This window comes from Entelurus aequoreus, linkage group LG14 (assembly GCF_033978785.1).
Source record: "Entelurus aequoreus isolate RoL-2023_Sb linkage group LG14, RoL_Eaeq_v1.1, whole genome shotgun sequence".
Classification (NCBI taxonomy): Eukaryota; Metazoa; Chordata; class Actinopteri; order Syngnathiformes; family Syngnathidae; genus Entelurus; species Entelurus aequoreus.
In genome coordinates, this window is record NC_084744.1 from 25,347,648 (window position 1) to 25,373,262 (window position 25,615).

General features: G+C 39.4%; 1 protein-coding gene across 8 annotated transcripts in view; it reads right to left on the reverse strand.

Moving 5' to 3' along the window:
- LOC133664596 (gastrula zinc finger protein XlCGF26.1-like) overlaps positions 1 to 25,615 on the reverse strand; it is a 254,184-nt gene that overhangs the window by 7,341 nt on the left and 221,228 nt on the right. For 3 of the 8 annotated variants that reach the window (XM_062069347.1, XM_062069349.1, XM_062069348.1), the window contains 2 exons: positions 23,524 to 23,742; positions 11,149 to 13,367 (listed from right to left, as the gene is read on the reverse strand). In XM_062069347.1, coding sequence (XP_061925331.1) covers positions 11,602 to 13,367; positions 23,524 to 23,742 — 1,985 coding nt within the window. In that variant the 3' untranslated portion in view covers positions 11,149 to 11,601. Of the gene's footprint in view, positions 1 to 4,707; positions 4,831 to 4,895; positions 4,963 to 9,636; positions 9,757 to 11,148; positions 13,368 to 16,938; positions 17,152 to 17,250; positions 17,324 to 17,415; positions 17,523 to 17,647; positions 17,808 to 17,904; positions 18,108 to 23,523; positions 23,743 to 25,615 lie in introns of those variants that run through there. The other 5 variants (XR_009828599.1, XM_062069352.1, XR_009828598.1 and 2 more) reach the window with 5 other exon arrangements.

Genomic DNA, 25,615 nt, shown 5'->3' on the forward strand with positions numbered 1-25,615 from the left:
GAACAATTGTATTGTTGATAATAAAGGTAAAGTATTGGTATTGTTTATTATCAATAGCACTATTTCTATTGGTATTCATATTGCTCCATTTTTAGTGTAATAATGCTCATTGTCATTTCTGTATTTTTTATTTTATTTTCGCTAACTGCTTATTTGCTATTACTTTTACCATCATATTTGTACATGTCGTATTTGCTGATGTTGCTCTGTTGTTGTTGTTGTTGTTGTTGTTGTTGTTGTGTTTGCTGTTGTTGTTTTTGTCTCTCTGTCTAATCCCCCTCTTGTCCCCACAATTCACCCCCCTGTCTTCCTCTTTCTATCCCCTCCTGCTCCGGCCCGGCTGCACCAAATGATAATATAAATACATTTAATAAAGTCAAAATACAAGTAAGGCAACAAGAGAAGTATCCTACACTTCTCTTTTGTAAAGTAAATCTGAACAGCCGATATGGGCATCTACATCTGCTATATGATTTGCCCGAGAAGCTGGGCTGGACATTAAAAAAAAAAAAAAAAAAAAAAAAGCCCCTTCATCGACACATACTTACCATACAATACAACCACACCTTATTTACATCATCACACTCTTGTTCACATATGTCATCATTCGTAAAAACAACTAAGCTTTTAACAGCCATACCTCACAATTTACAACAAAAATGCTCTCATGGATAAATATAATACACATTAAGTTGATGTGTCAACATAATGCCCCTCTTAGTGACCGTGTTAGCATCTTTGATTACTCCAAGCCACTTTTTAACTTCAAATGTTCTATTCCTTTTGATATAACGGGGAGAAGGCTAATTGGTCTGTACTTGTTCATGTCTTCTTTATTTCCTGCTTCATGGATTTGGATGATAGTAGCAGTTTCTCGACGTGGTAGGGAAAGTGTTTTCCGTTATTGATTTATTTACCAATTGTTGTTATAGGAGCAATAAGACTATCCTTATACGTTTTTAGGAAGATAGTGTCCAACCGTATATATATCTCTATATCGTGAGTCTGATAATGCAGGGAAGATTTTGTTTAACTTTGTTTCATTTGTTAATTCTAAAACTAGCCCATCCTGAATAAATGACAATTATTTGCACTGTTTTGAGGGACTTTTTATTCAGGGTCTGTACAGACTGGATGAAATGTTAATTAAAATTATTACTTATGTCCAGACTGTCTGCGATAGTAGCGCCATTGATATTTAATGTTATAGTGTTGTTTCTTGTTTGCTCTCTTTCCGTAAGTTTGTATATGGTTTTCCATAACTTTCTAATGTTCCCCTTTGCAGCTTTGATTAATTCTAAGTGAAAGTCAGCCTTAGACTTCCGCATAAACATTGTAACTTTGTTCCTCAAAACTTTTAAAATCATACGATCTGTATTTAGACCTGTTATAATTGCTCTTATGAGAGCTGAGTCCCGATGTCTTTATTAGAATCCAAATTGTTTTATTAATCCAAGGTATTTTTATTTTAGCACTTTTCTTTCTGGTTTTGTATTAGTGTATTTACAGATGATCCCTTTGATTTTTGTCATCCAATTGTAATTCTAGTAGTAGTAGTAGTATCATTTATATTAGGGCTGCTTATCATTTGTATCATGTAGAACAGTGTTTTTCAACCTTTTTTTTTTTTTTAAACCAAGGCACATTTTCTCCGTTGAAAAAATGCGGAGGCACACCACCAGCAGAAATGATTTAAAACCGAAACTCAGTTGACAGTTTTGTTTCTCCACTCGGGCTGCGCCCCGGGCTGATGTAACAGTTGGTTGGGGGGTGCAAAATAAATGAAAATAACATAACATAACATAACAGTAAAAAATCGTTGTCGCAATTATTGGATATGACTTTAAAGCATAACCAAGCATGCATCACTATAGCTCTTGTCTCAAAGTAGGTGTACTGTCACCACCTGTCACATCACACCCTGACTTATTTTGAGTTTATTGCTGTTTTCCTGTGTAGTGTTTTACTTCTTGTCTTGCGCTCCTATTTTGGTGGCTTTTTCTCTTTTCTTTTGGTATTTTCATGTAGCAGTTTCATGTCTTCCTTTAAGCGATATTTCCCGCATCTACTTTGTTTTATCAATCAAGAAAATTTCAGTTGTTGTTATCCTTCTTTGTGGGGACATTGATTGTCATGTTATGTTCGGATGTACATTGTGGACGCTGTCTTTGCTCCACAGTAAGTCTTTGCTGTCGTCCAGCATTCTGTTTTTGTTTACTTTGTAGCCAGTTCAGTTTTAGTTGCGTTCTGCATAGCCTTCCCTAAGCTTCAATGCCTTTTCTTAGGGGCACTCACCTTTTGTTTATTTTTGATTTAAGCATTAGATATCTTTTTACCTGCACGCTGCCTGTGTTTCCCACATCTACAAATCAATTAGCTACCTGCTGCCACCTACTGATATGGAAGAGTATTACACGGTTACTCTGCCGAGCTCTAGATAGCATCGACACTCAACAACAACACATCATTTGCAGACTATAATTACTGGTTTGCAAAAACTATTTTTAACTCAAATAGGTGTAATTAGAAATTAGATAATCTCCCACGGCACACTAGTTGCCACGGCACAGTGGTTGAAAAACACTGATGTAGAAGCCGTTTATAATATCCTTAAGTTTCTTTCTACGCGTCTTATTTAACCAGTCCAGATTAACGTCCTCCATGACGTTACTTCTTTCATACTATGCTGTTTGAGGATGTCTGAAAATGAATCGAGAAAAATGTCTTTAGCTGTGGTCGGTCGGTATACTACAATTACCTTGAAATACATTTCTGAGGAAAATGTGATTTTAATTTTAACATACTCAAATTGATCTACTTTTAATGTTTTCCCTTTCATAAATCATAATTCCTCCCCCCTTTGTCACTCAATCTGTTTTTTCTGTAATCTTGTACCACGGGACATTAATTAGAACCAAAGTTTTTGCAGGTTTTAACCATGTCTCTGATAGGCAAAGGTACCCCAGATTAGAGTCTGACAGTAACTGCTGGATTTGTTCAGTATGTTTCCTGTTGTAGAAAGTTTTAATGATGCGGACACGTTTGTTACTGAATACTTTCTACAGACTTCTGTCTGTCTGCGACTTTGTGTATGTAATAAGCAACTGTAATTATTTGATATGCTTAAATTTGTTATTTTAGCTCAGCTGTTGTGTAGCTGCTAGCTCCTTGTAGCCTACAGCAGGAGTGTCCAAATTGCAGCCCATAGCTATGTTTTTACCAGACAACCGAAATAACTGAAAATGTGGTATTTGCGTATCGGTCCAATCAGCGGCAGCTACGCCCTGTTTTAATCATTCGACCTAAATCTTTGGTTTCGTAGGCAGGACAGAGGACAAGGGAACAATGTGGGACAGCAATTGTCCATCTTATACCATTCTAATTGTTGTAAGGATAGTTCACATGAGCGGCCATACCTTGAGTCCCACCATATATAAGAGTCAAAGGGCTCCTACTATGAGTCGTCTAATTGGTGATCATACACTTTGGCGGTTTGGGTGGCAGGACACACGGACGCACCTCAGTCAGCCAGTGCTAGGACAGTTGGAGCAGTCCCCGTCCTCCATTCGTTCCTGGGAGGCGTCCCCAGTAGTTGTCAGCTGATGTCGTGCTGTCAGGCAACATCAGGAAGTTCCTTCTGTGCGGTATTGAATTGTCAGGGCACAGTTCGTAAAGCAGGTCATTACAAGGTGTGTGCAGGTTGACCACAAAGGAATGCTTGCACCATTGTCAATCATGAACTGATAACATTGTCCGTTGACACTTATGTCCAGCAGGGGTCTGTTTGTATCCTCTGCTGTTCGTCCTGCTGTGGGCGTCCTCTGTCACACCTGTATGATGTTCTGACTGCAATTTTGGAGCTTGTCTTGTTTAGAGAAGTTGGCAGTCCCCCGACTGCATAACAGTTTCTACCCTAGCTTGACCTAGGACAACCGCGACTACCACCCAAGTCCGTCTGTCTGGTTTTACGTTTTGTTGAGGTTTCTTCCCTCCAGAATTTGGAACTCAAACATGTACACCCATTCTTTTCATATCCTCTCGGTTAGTTCAATTTTGCATATCACGTTTTAAAATGACAGTCTAAACTATCCCATTAAATGTTAATCAATAACCCTAATTCAAAGATTATACGTACTACTTCATGTGTATTTAAGTACCCTTTTAATTCACTTAAAGATTATCCATAAGTTAATTTAAACTATCATTTGTCTATCAGTAGGTTCGAGCAAGCTGTCATGCTTGCACTCTGACCTCCCGCTGTGCGTGATATTCTCCAAACCAAAAGAATGTTTTTATTCTCGTTTTCTCCTTAGCTTTCAGCTAAATCTTTTAATCTTTTAACTTTTAACGTCCGCACTGTTTCCATTTTTATTGTCTGCATTTTAATTTTGCTTTTATTTTTTTTCATTTCACTTTGTTGTCTGTGAAGCACTTTGAGTCTGCCTTGTGTATGAAAAGCGCTATACAAATAAAGTTGCCTTGCCTTGCCTTTCTCCGTCTGGTTATCCAACCTAGTCACAACAAACACACAAGGCCATGCTCTAAACGACAGGCCGAATCACACTTCTCTTTTTAACACTTTACATATCGGCTCTTATTCTAATTATTAATGTAGGCTGTTATTTGTAATTATTATAATTATTATTATAGATTTGGTGTGCCTCCTTCATTTAGTCTATGTTATGCCATTATCTTCTTTTAGCTCACCATCACATCCAGGATCCTGGAGGTGGCGTGGAGGGAGAAGATCTACCTCGCCGGCAATGGACCCTCCTGAACCGCCTTCGCACAGGGGTTGGTTGCTTCAAAGCGTCCATGAAGAAGTGGGGCCTAACAGACAGTGCAGCGTGTGAGTGCGGGGAGCCTGAGCAGACTGCCGACCACATCATCACCACCTGTCCCCGGCATAGACCACCTCCAGAGGAGGGCCTCTTCCAAGTGGGACCTGAGACGAGGGAGTGGCTACACGACACGAAGATGGACATATGAAGACAATACACGAAAGAAGAAGAAGCTCACCATCCAGAAGTATGGTGTACTACAATGTCTAAATACAAATAAAATACTCCAACCTAAAATTGTCAGACTACACTTTAAAGTAAACCGCCTTAAAACTTACTTTTTATTATATTCATTTCCAAACTCACCTCCACCACAGCAGACATCTTCCTCAATCCTATCCCAATACTCCCATAAATTAGAAAGGTGTTCACAATAGTTGTTAAGTAGTTATTTTAAGTAATAGATCTCAATAAATAATAAATTTGCCCTAGTGTGTGAATGTTGTCTGTTAATAAGTAATCATTGAATGATAACAAAACTAAATTTGTGGTGTTTAGTGGTGCAAAGTCAAATTGTGAAACAAAAATTAAAGTTGAATCAAGTGGAAATTGACAGAGTATATGAACTACATTCTTGAGAATAATAATTGATCATTAATATGTTGGAAGCCGCATATTGAACATATTAAAGAAAAATATCCAAATCCATTGCTATTCGGTATAAAGTAAAACACATGCTGAATAAGAAATGTCTGCATATGTTATGTCATTCATTTATTTTTTCCATATGTAACATTGTTTTGAAGTTTGGGGAAATGTTTATAAAAGAAATATAGACCCAATACTTAAACTTAAAAGGCTCATTTCAATAATACACAAAACATGCTACTATGATCATACCAATCCATTTTTTTTTTTTATAATGTGTTAAATGTTCAGATAATTTAATTTTAAAACAATGGCAATTATTTTTCCGAGTAAAGAACAACAGCCTTCCAGCTTGTATTCTTAGCTTATTTACATTATGAGGAGAAAACTATCATTTACGGGGGATATTGATTTTTGAAATAGGTCTAGTAAAATAAAAATAAAAATACAAATGTATTTCAGTTTTAGGAGTTAAATGATGGACCATCCTCAGTGATGAGCTGAACACATGTAGTTTTTTGTTCTGGTTTAAGAGACCCTTGAAAAGTAAAGTTTTTTGAACATTATAAAATATAGTAACAATTAGTTTCATCTTTTAACGTTGATGTTCCAGGTAATTTAATGTTCAGTGAATGTATAGGATAGGCCAATATAAGCTTTGGCTTCCGCCTATTCCTTTTTCGGTCATTCTTTTTCTTTTCTTTTCTTTCTGTGTGTAAATGTGTATGATTGTTAATATGTCTAATCTGTACTGTTAAACTGCTCACACAAAATGGTTGAAGGTTGATTATAATACCAAAATAAACTTATTTCATCTATTCATTCATTATAGTTTTATTCCATTTTGCATGTAATTATTCTTATTCATTTCTTCCCATTTCACTCAAACAACTAAACAAACAATCTTCCTTCACCTGCTCTCTCTCTTTGTCTCTCTCTCTCTCCTTCTCTCACAAGACAAACACAATAATCCATAATAATCAGTCTTATAAAATACAACAGGGTCAGCAGCAATCTATACCTTAAATTGTATAACAGTGCAACATATTGCTCATTTGCTGTGGTCTTACTTGAACTATTTGGACAAAACACACACAAAAAAAAAATAAGAATAACTAAAACGTTTTAAAAATTAAACAAGTGATTAAATTATAATAAAGATTTCTATACATATAATCAATCATCAACCTTCTTTGGATATTGTAATAGTGATCCATCTGGATTCGTGAACTTAATTCTAAATATTTATTTTGTTGAAGTATTATTCTATAAATATATTTATAAAGGATTTTGAATGGTTGCTATTTTTAGAATATTTAAAAATCTCACGTACCCCTTGGCATACCTTCAAGTACCCTCCTTTTTGTTCGGGCGGAAACACCATACCCTCCTTTGAGAACTACTGATTTAGACTATAAAAAATCATTTGTCCCACACGCCATTCAACTGTACAACTCCTCTCTGGGGGCTAGGATGACAGGGGATGCAAAACAATAACAGTGCAATACTTTTTTATATCATGGTCGTTAATGCCTAGTTTCTCTTATTTTACTGTTCTATTTTTATTCTCATTGTGATATTTTTCTATTTTGTTTCCATTTATACCCTTATTAGTTACTGTTTACTTTTTACTTCTTCTTCCTGAGGGAACTCTCCTGAAGGAATCAATAACGTGTTATCTGTCTATCTATCTATCTATTGTTAACCCGAGCACCATTCATGACGTCTCGTCCTTGTAACACTGGACATATTTCTTATCTTGCAGACATTCATTTCCATTTAGTTTTATTCTCTACATGTAATTCTACATGCACCTTAATTTATCCCTTTGAAATTTGCTTTTTTTGTTATTTATTTCAATTATTGTTTTTCTGTTAGCTTACGTTCTCATTCTTTGTCTGTCTTCTGATTGGAATTTGTTTAACGCTTTTCTACGTTTTGTTTTGACTATGGCGCTGAGTGTTGGCGACTATTATCTGTACTTCTCCCTCGCCTGCGATTTAGACTCCATAACTCACACAGGTTGACAATATATATTTAATACCAGTTGCACAGATAAAAGTAAAAAATGTTTTAGAATATAAATTTAAATTGTATTTATTGTGTGTTTATTCCTAAAAAAAAATTAAAATGTCAATGTATTTAAATAATCAATTTATCTTTATCAAATTTAAATTCAATATTATTAATTTATTTGTTGTATAACTATTAATTCAAAGTTACAATGTGTCCTACTCTATGACGTGCGTGCGTGGGTGTGTTTGTCTCAACTTCCACACAGGAACTGGATGGATCAGATAATGCAACAAGGCTGTTCAATACAGTATATTACACACATAATTAATGACTAATGAATTTAACAATGCTTCAATGTCCCAGTCCAAATGTATGTATTGATATTTAAATGTTTATTTATTCATATACAGTATATTTTATTTTTCCTATTATCAAAACCAACCTGTCAGCCTTCTCTTCAGATTGAGTACAGCTGTCCACTATATATATATATATATATATATATATATATATATATATATATATATATATAATTTTTTTTTTTTAACTAGCTCAATGCTAATCTAATCCAATGCTACCCTAGCTCAATGCTATGCTAACTCAATGCTAACCTAGCTCAATGCTATGCTAACAGTGTCACACCTCTTCGGCCCACTTCTCACGTGCAGCTGTCACTCACACAGCCTTGTCACACGCACACATCCCTTATCTTAAAATGTCTCCCAGCAGGGCCTCCTTTTTTTATTTTCTTACTGAGTCGCACGCACACACACATACACAGAAATTTCACCAGAGAGCGAGAGCCTTTTTCTGTACTCAAAATCTCAGTGCCTTCTTACAAACTATAATATCGCACAGTCACAATCACCAGCACAGTTAAAAACAAATTCAAATGACTGGAATTCGCTCGCAGTGCCAAAAGGGGGGGAAGTTCTGGACTTCCCTGCTTAGGCTGCTGCCTCCACGATCCACCCTCTTGATAAGCGGAAGAAGATAATTATATGGATGGATCATTCACTCATATGTTTTCTGTACATAACTTTGTCTATTTCCTCACAAGCACACACATTTTGGACAATTCCACAGTTTTTGCAGATTTAGCGGGGGTGCGAAAAAAGCGTGCGGGAACTCTCACAAAAGCGTGAAGGGAGGGAGTGTGCTTGCCTTTCAGAAGAGTGAAATAACACAGATAAAACCTGCAGCTGGTGCTACACAAATGTTATTAAATTACGCACATATTTAAATGCACCAACATAAACTGACTCACTAAGCACACACACACACACTGCTCAACATTCATCATTATACACACACATTTACAAAAGTAAAATACCACCCCATGTCCGGACAAATATAAACAACTAATGCACGCGTGCTTGTGGAACCGGCCGTCTCATAACACAACCTGCAGGTCCCTTCTTACTCATACAACGGCGATTAACCCGTTCAGCGGAGCAACACCTGCTTTTACTCCCTGACCAACACGGATAACCGGACTCTAAGGCGCCATAGGACCACTGGCAATCACCCAACAATCCTACAGTACATCGTGTCTGGTCAGTCCATACAGTTTCACCAAGTTTCACCAAAGCTCTACCATATGCAGCCCGATCTCTACCTGTCTATCTGCGGCAAATTTCCAAATTCGTGACAACTTGGCTCAGTTGATCTCCTTTACCGGAATCACTGAACGATCACCTAATATCAGGCTTTTTACCGGCCACGCAGTTTCCACATAGACAGATATGTCGCACCTTCATAGACGTCATAAATTTGTGTGGGCCAAATGTCACACCAGTTAGCAAACCTTGCCTTAAATTTTGCTGTGTCCAACTCCGGCTAACCTGATGCACTTGCAGAGAGAAGCCTCCTTTGCCGACAACGACAAAGGAGGGAGAGGTTAAAATAAATTTTTCGTCTCACATCGTCTATGCTTTCAACACTCCAAACCACCAAAATTCTAATAACAATCCCTTTATGTTAAAAACAAGAAATCACAAGTTTTAAACAAACACACAGACAAATAATCACATATAAAACAACTCAATCCAACCATAATTTACCCCATTCCAGGTTGTTTTTGGAGAACCTGACTAAACCTATCTTTTATCAAAAACAGGTTCAGCAATTCGTCTTATCGATCCCGTTCTCTCCAGGCAGAAAATGTTTACACTTTAAGCAAACTGCTTACCTTGTGATGCGCGCGTGCAACACATTGTCTGCCTGACAGAGAGAGCGGGAGCGGCTGCCGACCTGTAGTTTCTGGGCCATCCTGTTCGTGACGCCAATTTGTGTGGTGGATTGTCCGAAGCTTAAACAGGCAACAAAAGTAGTTTAGTACAACAAATTTATTTACCCATTATCAAAAGTGCAGGTTGAATTAAATTGTCCGTGCAGACAGACAAAATGTACTCCGGAGCACACAAGACACACACAAGCCAAAATCTCTCCCGAGTCCCGGTCTTCTGCCAGTTTTATCTATCTTCTTGATTCCAGATTGCGAATCAAAGACAGGTTAACGTTCCACAGTTTTATCTCGTGCGTCATTTGTTTTTATAACATCCTTGGATTCCTTAATCGTACTTAAACAATCACAACATTCTGTAGACAGGTTGGCACGACTTAATATTCACTTTTGTCCCACACCCGGGTACACAGAATAGAAGAGAAATTAAATGAGCATACATTCTTGACAGACATGAAATATAGGTCAAAGGTCAGAAATTCTACTATATCCGCTCGCCATGACCATGCTGTGTGTGGACTGAACGTGCGATCAACCTTTTTTTGTTTGTTTCATATATCAAACCGCGGATCACGTGTGTGCCTCCCCTCCCCACACCCACACACAGACACATACAGAGCGCGTCTCTTTTCTTCTCTCCGGCTTGTGACAGAGGAAGATTCAGAAGAACTACACCGCAACGCTTCTGTTTCTAGCCGATACTACATACAAAATAACGTAAAATAACGCAGTAACGCATCATGTAGTAACGGTAACTGAGTTACTGCATATAAAAAAATAACGCGTTAGATTATTAGTTACCGCCGAAACTCACGGCGTTACAGTAACACGTTACTTTGTAACGCGTTAGTCCCAACACTGTATATAACTCTTACACAGCATTAGTGTCGCAAAAGTCACGTGTAAACAGCCAGCCAATTTGATTACAGACACAATTTTTTACACACAGATTGTGTTACACATGCACACATCTGAATACGCACACACAACCATGATTACACACACACAACTCTTTCACAGCAGAAACGTAGCAAAAGTCACGTGTACAAAGACAGCCAATCGAGGAAATACTGACAGATTTTTCCTACACACAGACAAATCATAATACAGACAACTTAAAACATGTATACACAGCTCCGATTACACACAGACACACACACATTGAGATACAGAAACACACATTAGTACACAGACACGTGAATTGGATTACAAATGCACAGATTTAAGATACACAATTGCAAATCATTTTGCTACAATAATACTTCCATAATGATCCAGCACTGACAGAAGGGCGGGGCTGGCATAAAAAGAAGCCTGACTGGCAACTTGGAACAGGTGTGCCCAGATTGCGAATCAAAGACAGGTTAACCAATTGACCAATTAAAAAAATAGACTTGTATTTTTTTAAACAGCTCAAAGAATCAGACCATTGTTCATTAAAAAAAACTATTTTATTCTACAAGGTCACATGCAAAGGATACAGCGCTGGTTTCAAATTGCTAGTACAAACAAAAATGTGTATTGTACAAAAGGTGTGCATAATTATATTGTATAGTGTACAAGTACGGTAGTAGGACCGCTGGCACCACCATGGTGGAGACTTGTTTTGGAGACAGCAAGCCTGTGAAGGGGCACACTGAACCATAACATCATCATCACTTCTTAAATATTAGCAGAAGTACAAATGTATGTGTTAGTACACAACTAAACATATTAGTAAGAATGAATAATACATATAAACTGTTGTGTGGACGTTGTTTTCCAGGATGTGCAACTAAAAACATATTTACATGTTTTCTATTGAAGTAATTGAAAAGTAACTAAAAGTGATTTGGGGTTTGTTTGATTGCCATTTAGTTGGAATCATAACAAAAAAGTATAGTCAGATGCTAACGAAACTTTTAGGACATTTCAGAAATGGGATAAGGAACAAGTTAGATTTGGGTGTTGATCCTGATCATCATTTGGATTCAGCCTTCTTTTGAAGGATTCTTTACTACTGGGGGATTTGGCCTGGTGGAGGTCTGCGGAGCACTTTTCTATTTTACTGCTGCTGTTCTCACCAGCACACTTGTGTTTGTTAAGTTGGTACTCATGAGAGAATCTTTCATCACACACACTGCAACTCAGCACTTTTTCTCCAGTGTGTTTTCTCATGTGACTTTTTAAATCTCGATTTTGTGCAAAACTTGAATCACACATTGAACAGGAAAAAGGTTTTTCTCCAGTGTGTGTTCTCATGTGGATTTTCAAATGTTCACCTCGGACAAAATTTGAATTACACACAGAACATTTAAAAATGTCTTCCCCAGTGTGTCTTTTCAGGTGTTTTTTCAAATCTCGACTTCGTACATACCTTGAATCACACACAGAACACGAAAAAGGTTTTTCCCCTTTGTGTGTTCTTGTGTGTGCTTTCATATTTTCCTTCCTTGTAAAAGATAAGCCACAGATTGAACAAGAAAAAGGTTTTTCTCCAGTGTGTGTTCTTGTGTGCTCTTTCATACTTCCCTTCCTTGTAAAACATAAGCCACAGATTGAACAAGAAAAAGGTTTTTCTCCAGTGTGTGTTCTTGTGTGACCTATCATAGTTTGCTTTCTTGTAAAAGATAAGCCACAGATTGAACAAGAAAATAGTTTCTCTCCAGTGTGTATTCTCATGTGTCCTTTCAGATGACAATGGTATTTAAAGGTTTTGTCACAGTGAGAACATTTCAAATGAGTGTTGTCAGTGTGACGTGTCTTATCATCTTTAGAGTCTTCATCATCAGTGTGTCTTTTCAGGTGTTTTTTCAAATCTCGACTTCGTACATACCTTGAATCACACACAGAACACGAAAAAGGTTTTCCCCCTTTGTGTGTTCTTGTGTGATCTGTCATAGTTTGCTTTCTTGTAAAAGATAAGCCACAGATTGAACAAGAAAAAGGTTTTTCTCCAGTGTGTGTTCTTGTGTGCTCTTTCATACTTTCCTTCCTTGTAAAACATAAGCCACAGATTGAACAAGAAAAAGGTTTTTCTCCAGTGTGTGTTCTTGTGTGACGTGTCATAGTTTGCTTTCTTGTAAAAGATAAGCCACAGATTGAACAAGAAAATAGTTTCTCACCAGTGTGTATTCTCATGTGCCTTTTCAGATGACAATGGTATTTAAAGGTTTGGTCACAGTGAGAACATTTCAAATGAGTGTTGTCAGTGTGACATGTCTTATCATCTTTAGAGTCTTCATCATCAGTGTCAGGAGAGTGTGACGTTGTGTCCTCACTATCTGATAGTGGAGCTAAGAGCTTGTCTGCTTGTGATCCTCCACAGTGGTCTCCATCAGCTTCTGTTGTCATGTGTTGTGTTGAGCTGCTGCTTTGAGGCTCCGCCTCTCTCTTCTCCTCACTTTCACCTTTGACCTCATCATCTTCACTCTTCACAGGGACACCAATCACTGGGAACGCCACCGGTCCTTCAATATGCTCTCCCTCCTGACCGATGTTGTGTTCATCCTCTTCCTCTTTAATGTGGGGTCTCAGTGAGTCTTCCTCTTCCTTTTTACAGGGAAGGGTCTGTGTCAAAGAGGAAAAAGAGACGCCAGAGGGTCCGTGGCGCCTGGTCTTCCTCTTTGATGGATCCTCCTTCACCATCCTGAAGCTACTCTCCTGTTTTTCAGGCAGAAGTTGTTCTTCACAGACGTCTGCAGGACACAAAATGACAAACATGCTTGAGAAATGTCCAGATTTGCTCGGTCACATGAGGCATTCAGTACATTTACATGTACTTAAAATAACAAGTTAGTATATGAATTGGCCTGAAAACAAACACACTGCTCTTTACAACATTATTCAAAGGAAAAGAAGACCACTTTTTACAAGGGGTGGGCAATATGGTCTAAAATCTATATTGCCATAAATTCCCTTCTGCCTGAGTGCAACTGGGATAGGCTTCAGCGCCCCCTGTGATTTTATTGTCAGTTACTGATGTATAAACTTGGAAAAATATGAGGTTGTTTACAGTGTAAATCTGTATTCTGTATTGTTGTCTCTGCTATGACGCCATCTTGTGGTCAAGTTTGCTCACTGCGAGTGCTGTGGGTTGAAAGTGTATTTCCTTTTGCTTCGTGCCTTGAACCCCAAGTATGGTTACGTCACTTATCTCACCAAGCAACGTTTGTACCCGGGGATTTCCACTGGATGTGGAATGGTGGCGCCACGGCGTCAAACTCATTCCGTTTTTTGTTTTCAAGTCAATGTGTCAGTTTCCACCGCCTGGCTTCTATATTTAGTGCTCGACACAACAAGGCGGTTTAATTGAGCTAAAATCTGCTCATGTGGGACAGGAAGTCATGCATAAACACATAATAAATGATCCAGTTTACTTTCAAAGTACAAACCCCGTTTCCATATGAGTTGGGAAATTGTGTTAGATGTAAATATAAACGGAATACAATGATTTGCAAATCATTTCCAACCCATATTCAGTTGAATATGCTACAAAGACAACATATTTGATGTTCAAACTGATAAAACTTTTTTTTTTGTGCAAATAATCATTAACTTTAGAATTTGATGCCAGCAACACGTGACAAAGAAGTTGGGAAAGGTGGCAATAAATACTGATAAAGTTGAGGAATGCTCATCAAACACTTATTTGGAACATCCCACAGGTGTGCAGGCTAATTGGGAACAGGTGGGTGCCATGATTGGGTATAAAAACAGCTTCCCAAAAAATGCTCAGTCTTTCACAAGAAAGGATGGGGCGAGGTACACCCTTTTGTCCACAACTGCGTGAGCAAATAGTCAAACAGTTTAAGAACAACATTTCTCAAAGTGCAATTGCAAGAAATTTAGGGATTTCAACATCTACGGTCCATAATATCATCAAAAGGTTCAGAGAATCTGGAGAAATCACTCCACGTAAGCGGCATGGCCGGAAACCAACATTGAATGACCGTGACCTTCGATCCCTCAGACGGCACTGTATCAAAAACTGACATCAATCTCTAAGGGATATCACCACATGGGCTCAGGAACACTTCAGAAAACCACTGCCACAAAATACAGTTTGTCGCTACATCTGTAAGTGCAAATTAATGCTCTACTATGCAAAGCGAAAGCCATTTATCAACAACATCCAGAAACGCCGCCGGCTTCTCTGGGCCCGAGATCATCTAAGATGGACTGATGCAAAGTGGAAAAGTGTTCTGTGGTCTGACGAGTCCACATTTCAAATTGTTTTTGGAAATATTCGACATTGTGTCATCCGGACCAAAGGGGAAGCGAACCATCCAGACTGTTATCGACGCAAAGTTCAAAAGCCAGCATCTGTGATGGTATGGGGGTGCATTAGTGCCCAAGGCATGGGTAACTTACACATCTGTGAAGGCACCATTAATGCTGAAAGGCACATACAGGTTTTGGAACAACATATGCTGCCATCTAAGCGCCGTCTTTTTCATGGACGCCCCTGCTTATTTCAGCAAGACAATGCCAAGCCACATTCAGCACATGTTACAACAGTGTGGCTTCGTAGAAAAAGAGTGCGGGTACTTTCCTGGCCCGCCTGCAGTCCAGACGTGTCTCCCATCGAAAATGTGTGGCCCATTATGAAGCGTAAATTACGACAGCGGAGACCCCGGACTGTTGAACGACTGAAGCTCTACATAAAACAAGAATGGGAAATAATTCCACTTTCAAAGCTTCAACAATTAGTTTCCTCAGTTCCCAATCGTTTATTGAGTGTTGTTAAAAGGAAAGGCCATGTAACACAGTGGTGAACATGCCATTTCCCAACTACTTTGGCACGTGTTGCAGCCATGAAATTCTAAGTTAATTATTATTTGCAAAAAAAAAAAAAAAATTCATGAGTTTGAACATCAAATATCTTGTCTTTGTAGTGCATTCAACTGAATATGGCTTGAAAAGGATTTGCAAATCATTGTATTCTGTTTATATTTACATCCAATACAATTTCCCAACTCATATGGAAACGGGGTTTGTAGAATATTCTGTTTAAGGCGGATGGTATTCTACACTTTGAAAAGTCTTAATGGACATGAAGTCAACTTGTCAAAAGGTTTTCAGACCTAATTTCACCTTCTTTAAACAAATGGACAAAGAGATGCTGATTCTAAAAGGCCCAAAATGAAAGAATCATACAACAGGCATTGGGGGTCTGTATCATTTACCAGCTGATACGAGGACTTGAATAAAAATTATTCTCCTACAGTTTCAAAGCAATGTGTACCGTATTTTTTGGACTATATGTCGCAGTTTTTGTCATAGTTTGGCCGGGGGTGCGACGTATACTCCGGAGCGACTTATGTGTGAAATTATTAACACATTACTGTAAAATATCAAATAATATTATTTATCTCATTCACGTAAGAGACTAGCCGGATATCAGCAATCGTCACACACACGTCAACCAATGAAAATTCTGCGGAGGCGGGTCATGGCAGAAGTGCATTGTGGGAAAAGAAGATGCTACCTGCTACAGTACTACTTCCACCATTTCAACATTGGCAGTAACTTATAAAAACAAAGGGCTGAACAAAAATGGCACCGAAAAGGAAATCCTATACTGCAGGTTACAAGCTGGAAGTAGTGAAATATGCAGCAGGAAACGGCAATCGAGCAGCAGAAAGAAAGTTTGGAGTAAACGAGAAACTTGTAAGGGACTGGCGAAAAGCGGAGGCTACTATTACTGAAATGAAGAAAACTAAAAATGCTAATCGCGGGCTAAAAGCTAGGTGGCCACAGCTCGAGGAACAAATTCACAAATGGGTGCTTGAACAACGTGCTGCCGGGAGAGGCTTGTCAACCGTACAGTTGCGTCTTTTTAGTTGCTTCACGGCAACCGAGAGAATGCGCCATGCAAGTTTTCTGGATGTCATTGGATGGATCGACAAAGCATGGGCTTCAGTGACAACCGAAACCATCCTGTCCGGATTCAGAAAGGCTGGAATAATTGGAACTGCAACTGACGATGACTCTGACGTAAGCGACGTACCGATAGAAGAGGAAGCGGCGCATTCCCAGGTAACAAGGGAACGTTATGTGAACGTTAGGAGAACGTAGTGGCATTGTTCTGGGAACGTTAGTTTATAACGTTCAAAGAACGTTTGGTTGTGCAGTTCTTGCTTGGTTAGCAGAACGTTAGCCAAGAACGTTTGCTAGAACGTTTAGGGAACTGTTTAGGAACATGCTATTTACATCTGTTTTTATGCTATATTGTCAGGAATAACACTCAAACAGAAATGTCAACAGAATTAATTCTTTATTAGTGATAGTGATTTCAACAGAAATAATTATTTATTAGTGATAACTATAATACAAATGGAATGGAATGCAGTGGTCTTGGTCGTGCGCGTCAGTGTATCTTGCCCCTTCTTGGTTCTCTTCCTGGAAGTAAATCCATCCATCCATCCATCTTCTTCCGCTTATCCGAGGTCGGGTCGCCCAAGCAGGGAAACCCAAATCCTGGAAGTAAATAATTATCACAAATACAACAAAGACAGCACTAAAATGTAGATTAATTGAATTGAATTAAAACATTGGCATAATTACTTTATCATTTACCTCTCATCTCATTCTGTTCTTTTGCTTGTTTCTTTTTCCTTTTTTGTCCTCCCTCTTAATTCCTCCTCTTCTCCTGCAAGTAGTTATAATTGCAAATTCAAAAGACATGCAGTGGAACTTCAATAAAATGGAATTCAAAATTGGGATATCTTATCTTCTCCGTACCTCAAATTTTGAACCTCCCCTTCGAAAAGTGGCCAGTTTCAGGACCTCTCCAAGCTCACAATCCACTTCAGCTGTGGTCGTCTGCTTGTAAACACCCCTGCATGCCTCTGCAATCACCAGCACAATTTAGAATTCCCTTTAGAATAAATACTATAATAATAACAGCTAGATCGACCTTGTGAGCATACATGCAACATATGTTCAAAGATGCAAACCTATTATTAACACTTACTATTTATTATTCTGTAAAGGGGCAAGTCCTCAAACGCCACTTTTCCTGACTTTCCACGGAGGCCAAACTGCTCCAGGACTTTGTTTGTGGCAATTTTCCTCAGCATTGTCCTCACCGTGTCTGCCAAATTATGCCCACCAAGAGCAGTAAGAGCTTTCACCTATACAAATACATAAACAACAATATTGTACTTGATTAGAAATAGTTTTTTGATAACTGAGCAAGATATTTTTGCAGTGGGGAATTAAAATAATTACCAGCTGCTTTCTGAGCAGAAGATCAGTGTCAAGCCGTTCACAGAAGGCCTTCAGCTGCTCAAGAGTCTCGAAAGGCTTCTCAATGAGATCTTGAACATCCACAGCTTCTGGCCCCACAGACTGTGCTGCCAGCCCTCTCAGCATGCGCATCATTTTTCCCTGGTTCTCAAGTATATTTTGAACTTGCATGTTCAACTGGAAAACTGCAAAGACAACAAAAGTCAAAGAGGTAATTCGTAACAGCCTGTTTAACACCACCTATCAACAGTTAAATAGCCAACTAACGTTCACTGTCAAGGGCATTCCTGCTGCTTCTTGGAGCGGTCTGGTACTGACTCGTACTGGCTGGAGTATGCTAGTTAGCGCCGGCGCATGCCGCGCATTCATACACAACGCTAAAACCGTAAAATGGTCTGAAATTAATCATGTAGGTTGGAAATTGTTATACAAAAACGTGCTTCGTATTTCACTCTTTCTATACTTACTTGTGATAAATAGATGGCGCACCAAATTGCTTTAAAATCGTGATTCTGGAAGTAGTTAGCCTTCGTCCTTCTTTGTCTCACGGAGCAGCTTCAATTGTGCATGCGTGCAGTCTTCTTCTTCTTCTCTTCTTCTTCTTTTGATTTTCATGGCGGTTGGCAAGCAACCTTGTGTGTGCATTACCGCCACCTACTGTGCGTGCAGCCTTGACTCAGCCGGCGTCAGATTGTTCACAAAACACAACACTTTCGCAGAAAGTTAGGGAAACGTTACAACATACTGTATAAAAAGTAAATTTGCGGAAAAAAAACACTTATAAAAGCCTAACAGTTGCTGTTTCCATTGCAGGCAAATTATATTTGGTGTATATAGATGAGAACGTTCTAAGAACGTTCTTAGAACATATCAAAAACTATAGTTTTTGATATAAATGATAAATGGGTTGTACTTGTATAGCGCTTTTCTACCTTCAAGGTACTCAAAGCGCTTTGACAGTATTTCCACATTCACCCATTCACACACACATTCACACACTGATGGCGGGAGCTGCCATGCAAGGCGCTAACCAGCAGCCATCAGGAGCAAGGGTGAAGTGTCTTGCCCAAGGACACAACGGACGTGACTAGGATGGTAGAAGGAACCCCAGTAACCAGCAACCCTCCGATTGCTGGCCCGGCCACTCTACCAACTTCGCCATATGTTCTAAGAACGTTCTTAGAACGTTCTCATCTTGCATAACCAAAAGAGAACCATACAGTAACGTTACGTTAACGTTAGGTGTTACCTGGGTTGTCTACCTTTGGAGTTGGCAAAGTTGTTTAGAAGCGACACCGAGGAAGAACATTTCATGGGATTTAGCGATTAGGAGTGACAGATTGTTTGGTAAACGTATAGCATGTTCTATATGTTATAGTTATTTGAATGATTCTTACCGTAATATGTTACGTTAACATACCAGGCACGTTCTCAGTTGGTTATTTATGCGTCATATAACGTACACTTATTCAGCCTGCTGTTCACTATTCTTTATTTATTTTAAATTGCCTTTCAAATGTCTATTCTTGGTGTTGGATTTTATCTAATACATTTCCCCAAAAAATGCGACTTATACTCCAGTGCGACGTATATATGTTTTTTTCCTTCTTTATTATGCATTTTCAGCAGGTGTGACTTATACTCCGGAGCGACTTATACTCCGAAACATTAAAATTCAGCATTGTATTAAAATGACTAGTTCCATCTCCAACATGAAAGTGAGCGTCAGTAACACTACTGCACACAGGAAAATGTGTGGAGGAGAATTGCAAGTAGCCGAAACAAAGATTGTGAATGACTGACAAGAGGCTCACTTTGTTAATGTACCGTATTTTTCGGACTATAAGGCGCACTTAAAATCCTTTCATTTTCTCAAAACTCGACAGTGCGCCTCATAACCCGGTGCGCCTAATGTACGGCATAATTCTGGTTGTGCTTACCGACCTCGAAGCAATTTTATTTAGTACAAGGTGTAATGATAAGTGTGACCAGTAGATGGTAGTCACACATAAGAGATACCTGTAGACTGCAATATGATGCCATTAAACAACAAAACTTTTTATGTTCCATTGAAAATAAAAAACATTACACACTGTACTCAAAAATCTGTCAAAATGTTTTAGTACGACTTTGAAGCCGCACCGCTTGATGGATTGTCGGCCCATTGCGGCTACCCTAGTCAGAGATACAAGTATTACTAAGGTGTGTGTATAAGGACCGCAAAATGGCACCCGTAGCAGACATTATCTGGCGTTTTGCTTCACAATATTATGCAAAACCAACTTTTCTTACCTTCTGGTACCTGCTGATCTGTATTTGTGATCTGCAGAAGTCCTGAAAATTTGCGCACATCCGTGCCGATGCCATAATCGATAAGCTTCTTCTTTTTCTCTATCTTCTTGTTACGAGACATTCATCCTCTGCTGTTGCCATTTCTAATACCGTATTTCCTTGAATAGCCGCAGGGGCGTTAATTAATTTAAAACCTCCTGTCACACCTGCGTTTACCGGAAACCGGCGGGATGGCCGTGCATGCGGTAATTATTTTAAAACCTCTTCTCACTCCGGCGTTTACCAAAAGGAATCCATAAAATTTAGGCGTGCGCTTTGAGTGTGATGTAAGCATACCATCATGAAAAGCACATTTAATTAAAAAAAACGTTATTATGGTCTTACCTGTACTTATAAATGGAGTCCATTTGCAGCTCCTTCTGACCAAAAGCATCGATAACTTGTTTATAGAAGTCTTCCTTATTTTCTTTCTTCAGTTTTAAAAGTCTCTGTTTCGATGGAGATATTCCTTTAATTATTACCTCCTGCTTCGATTGAAAGTCCAGTTTAGAAAACTGTTTTATTTTATGTATGTAATCCTCCATTTTAAAAGTTCAGGCAGAGGACAGAAAAAAAAATCTCTTGCTGCGTGTGTTCACTTCTTCTGCAGTACCGGAAGTCGCAAGAAGGATCACTAGCGCGGCAGCGCCCTCTACCACCAGGAGGCGGGAGTCATTTAATGACTTATACAGTATTTCACACACGCAGCTACGGTATATTAATAAAACATAGCTGCTTACTGTTCTCTTTAGCATACTGTACAGGTATTCAATAGCTTGGACCTTAAATCCTACTGAAAAGCTCTTTATCTTTTTTCCTTTGTGCGATTGTAAACTACTGAAAGCAGTTTCCTCCATTTTGAAAATGAGGACAGATGCGTCACTCGTGACGTAACGAATTTGACCCGGTGGAAGTTCTAGCCATATGCTAAATATTTTGCGAAACGAGTTTGACCCGGCGAAAATTACAGACATGCGATAATAAAATTAATATTTTGCGAAACGAATTTGATCCAGCTTCAATAATAAACCGGCGATAAGGCCAAGCATGCGTTAATTATTTTGAGAAACGAGTTTGACCCGGCAGTAATTCTAGACGTGCGAATACTATATTCCCTGCGCCAATTCAAGGAAATACGGTATAAAGTAGTGTAAAATTCTGTCAGTAAAGCACTAAATCATACTGGTGTAGTGAGTTTACATTATTCACCCAAGGAACTTTAGTTATTAGAGACTTCCGGTCGGACGGTTTTTCACGGGACACATTTCCAACATTGTTGTTGTTGCACTAGTGAGCCACGGATGAGGAGATGCTGCTCCGTTGTTGATTGAAGTAAAGTCTGAATGTCATTAAAACAGTTAGCTCCATCTTTTGACACTTCTTCCACTCCCGTCCTTGCACGCTACACCGCCACAACAAAGATGACGGGGAGAAGACGCTGTCGAAGGTGAGCCACGTAAATAAGACCGCCCCCAAAACGACGCATCCGGAAGAGACTGTCAGAAAGTGTAGGTATATATGTATTTAAATATTTTTGCTCATTAGCGCATTAATTTCAAACACATCACAACGTTCTTTTTTTTTTTAACAAGATCACTGAATATTACACACTACAGAATTCATGAAAGCCAACAAACAAACAAAAATGATCACCTAGTGTACAAGGTCTGCTGTCACTATGACACAGACTGATATCATTTTGTTATATTCCCATTTAGATAAACAATGATTCATAATCGTCGCACAGAAGAGGGGGGTGAAGCCAAGCATCTTTATGTGTCGTTTGCCATTGCCGGGTCTAAATTGGCTGTCAAACGGTACCAACTTGTCAGAGTACATCTTCATCCTTCTACTATCCAGGTGAGAGGCATGATTCATGATCTGGAATAATCTTTCACCAGCACCGAGGCGAGGAAGGAGCTCACCAGCCGGTGATGTCAAAATAGACACCATCCATCCATCCATCCATCCATCCATCTTCTTCCGCTTATCCGAGGTCGGGTCGCGGGGGCAGCAGCTTAAGCAGGGAAGCCCAGACTTCCCTCTCCCCAGCCACTTCGTCCAGCTCCTCCCGGGGGATCTCGAGGCGTTCCCAGGCCAGCCGGGAGACATAGTCTTCCCAACGTGTCCTGGGTCTTCCCCGTGGCCTCCTACCGGTCGGACGTGCCCTAAACACCTCCCTAGGGAGACGTTCGGGTGGCATCCTGACCAGATGCCCGAACCACCTCATCTGGCTCCTCTCGATGTGGAGGAGCAGCGGCTTTACTTTGAGCTCCCCCCGGATGGCAGAGCTTCTCACCCTATCTCTAAGGGAGAGCCCCGCCACCCGGCGGAGGAAACTCATTTCGGCCGCTTGTACCCGTGATCTTGTCCTTTCGGTCATAACCCAAAGCTCATGACCATAGGTGAGGATGGGAACGTAGATCGACCGGTAAATTGAGAGCTTTGCCTTCCGGCTCAGCTCCTTCTTCACCACAACGGATCGATACAGCGTCCGCATTACTGAAGACGCCGCACCGATCCGCCTGTCGATCTCACGATCCACTCTTCCCTCACTCGTGAACAAAACTCCGAGGTACTTGAACTCCTCCACTTGGGGCAGGGTCTCCTCCGCAACCCGGAGATGGCACTCCACCCTTTTCCGGGCGAGAACCATGGATTCGGACTTGGAGGTGCTGATTCTCATCCCAGTCGCTTCACACTCAGCTGCGAACCGATCCAAGCCGGACACGTTTCAACATAGACACACAAGCTATAAATAGTTTGTCTGTGTTAGCACTTATAATAACAATATCACTAATACTTGGTTGCTATTCAAGCCACGAAATGCAAATGGAGTATTGTTGGCGCTTTTTGGATGGTTATAGAGGACCTCCCATTGGCTCCATTGCAAGTGGACTTTTATTTACATTTATGAGTTAGAATGTGATTTAAAAACAGATATATATATATATATATATATATATATATATATATATATATATATATATATATATATATATATATATATATATATATATATATATATATATATATATATCCATCGTCATGTCTTTTATAATGATTGTGAACGACAGAAAACATTCCCCAAAAAAAGAGCAGTTCCCCTCTAAATTCAAATGATTAGATTTAAGACTTTAAGTCTATGAGCATGAACTGATGAAGCCTACTTGGATGAGAGGACAAACGTCTTCTAAGACAAAGTGAACAGTCCAGTTGTGATGGATTGAATGCCCTGAGAATAAAATGATATGTGGATGTTGTGCTTACTTGGACTGTGATGAAGCTGTGAGGACTCAGGTGGTTTGTCTTCATGCTCTTCAGTCTTCACAGAGACAACAGTCAGTGGAAACTTGGTGAGATCATCCTCCTCTTGCCCTAGAAGACACTCTCCCTCCTGAGTGATCCACACTTGCTCCTCTTCCTTTTTAATGTGGGGGGGCTGTGGACCCTCCTCTTCCTCTTTTATGTGGGGGGGCTGCTGGACGTCTGTTGGGTAAATAAGTAAATAAGATAAAGAGAGAATAGAAATAGTTTTGGACTGACACTGTTAACTGTATGACCGATACTGCCCCTGTAACTACTTGGTACTGGATCGATACCTACATTTGTAGTATCAGCCAAAACTAAAGTATGAAACAACAAAATAAGTGATTATTACATTTTAACAAAACAGAAGAATACGTGATTATTACATTTTAACAGAAGTGTAGATAGAAACACGTTACAACAGAAAGTTCCTAAATAAAAATATTGTTAATGGAATTATTGAGACATTTCTAGGATGTATTTACGATTTTTACGAGATTGTGATAGAATTTAATACATTCTAAGGCAACTCGACGGTTCCAGGTTCGATCCTAGTCACTGCTGTTGTGTCGTTGGGCAAGGTACTTTACCCACCTGCTCCCAGTGCCACCCACACTGGTTTAAATGTAACTTAGATAATGGGTTTCACTATGTATAGCGCTCTGAATCACTAGAGAAAAAGCGCTAAATAAATATACTTCACTTCACTTTAAAGGGAACCAAACTTTTATTTATTTTGCCTATCAAGAACACATATATTTTTATTCTTTATGCATTCTAAATAGTAAATAAATGCTATCAAAATTCTGCTTCAATATAGGCTATTAGAGTCGCACTATTTTGCCTACAAAGAACTTAAAGGCCTACTGACACCCACTACTACCGACCACGCAGTCTGATAGTTTATATAACAATGATGAAATCTTAACATTGCAACACATGCCAATACGGCCGGGTTAACTTATAAAGTGCAATTTTAAATTTCCTTTTAAACTTCCGGTTGAAAACGGCTTTGGATGATGACGTATGCGCGTGACGTAACCAGTGAAACGGAAGTATCGGTACCCCATTGAATACAATACAAAATAGCTCTGTTTTCATCTCATAATTCCACAGTATTCTGGACATCTGTGTTGGGGAATCTTTTGCAATTTGTTTAATGAACAATGAAGACTGCAAAGAAGAAAGTTATAGGTGGGATCGGTGTATTAGCGGCGGACTACAGCAACACAACCAGGAAGACTTTGACTCGGATAGCAGACGCGCTAGCCGACGCTAGCCACCGACCCACGGATGATCGTGGTGAAGTCTTTCGTGCTTCCGTCGATCGCTGGAACGCAGGTGAGCACGGGTGTTGATGAGCAGATGAGGGCTGGCTGGCGTAGGTGGAGCGCTAATGTTTTTATCATAGCTCTGTGAGGTCCCGTTGCTAAGTTAGCTTCAATGGCGTCGTTAGCAACAGCATTTTTAAGCTTCGCCAAGCTGGAAAGCATTAACCGTGTATTTACATGTTCATGGTTTAATAGTATTGTTGATTTTCTGTTTATCCTTCCAGTCAGGGGTTTATGTATTTTGTTTCTATCTGCATTTGAGACCGATGCTATCACGTTAGCTCCGTAGCTAAGTTAGCTTCAATGGCGTTGTTAGCAACAGCATTTTTAAGCTTCGCCAAGCTGGAAAGCATTAACCGTGTATTTACATGTTCATGGTTTAATAGTATTGTTGATTTTCTGTCTATCCTTCCAGTCAGGGGTTTATGTATTTTGTTTCTATCTGCATTTGAGACCGATGCTATCACGTTAGCTGAGTAGCTAAAGAGCGTCACCGATGTATTGTTGTGGAGATAAAAGTCACTGTGAATGTCCATTTTGCGTTCTCGACTCTCATTTTCAAGAGGATATAGTATCCGAGGTGGTTTAAAATACAAATCTGTGATCCACAATAGAAAAAGGAGAAAGTGTGGAATCCAATGTACCCTTGTACTTAAGTTACGGTCAGAGCGAAAAAAGATACACCCTGCACTGCACTGTAGTCCTTCACTCTCACTTTCCTC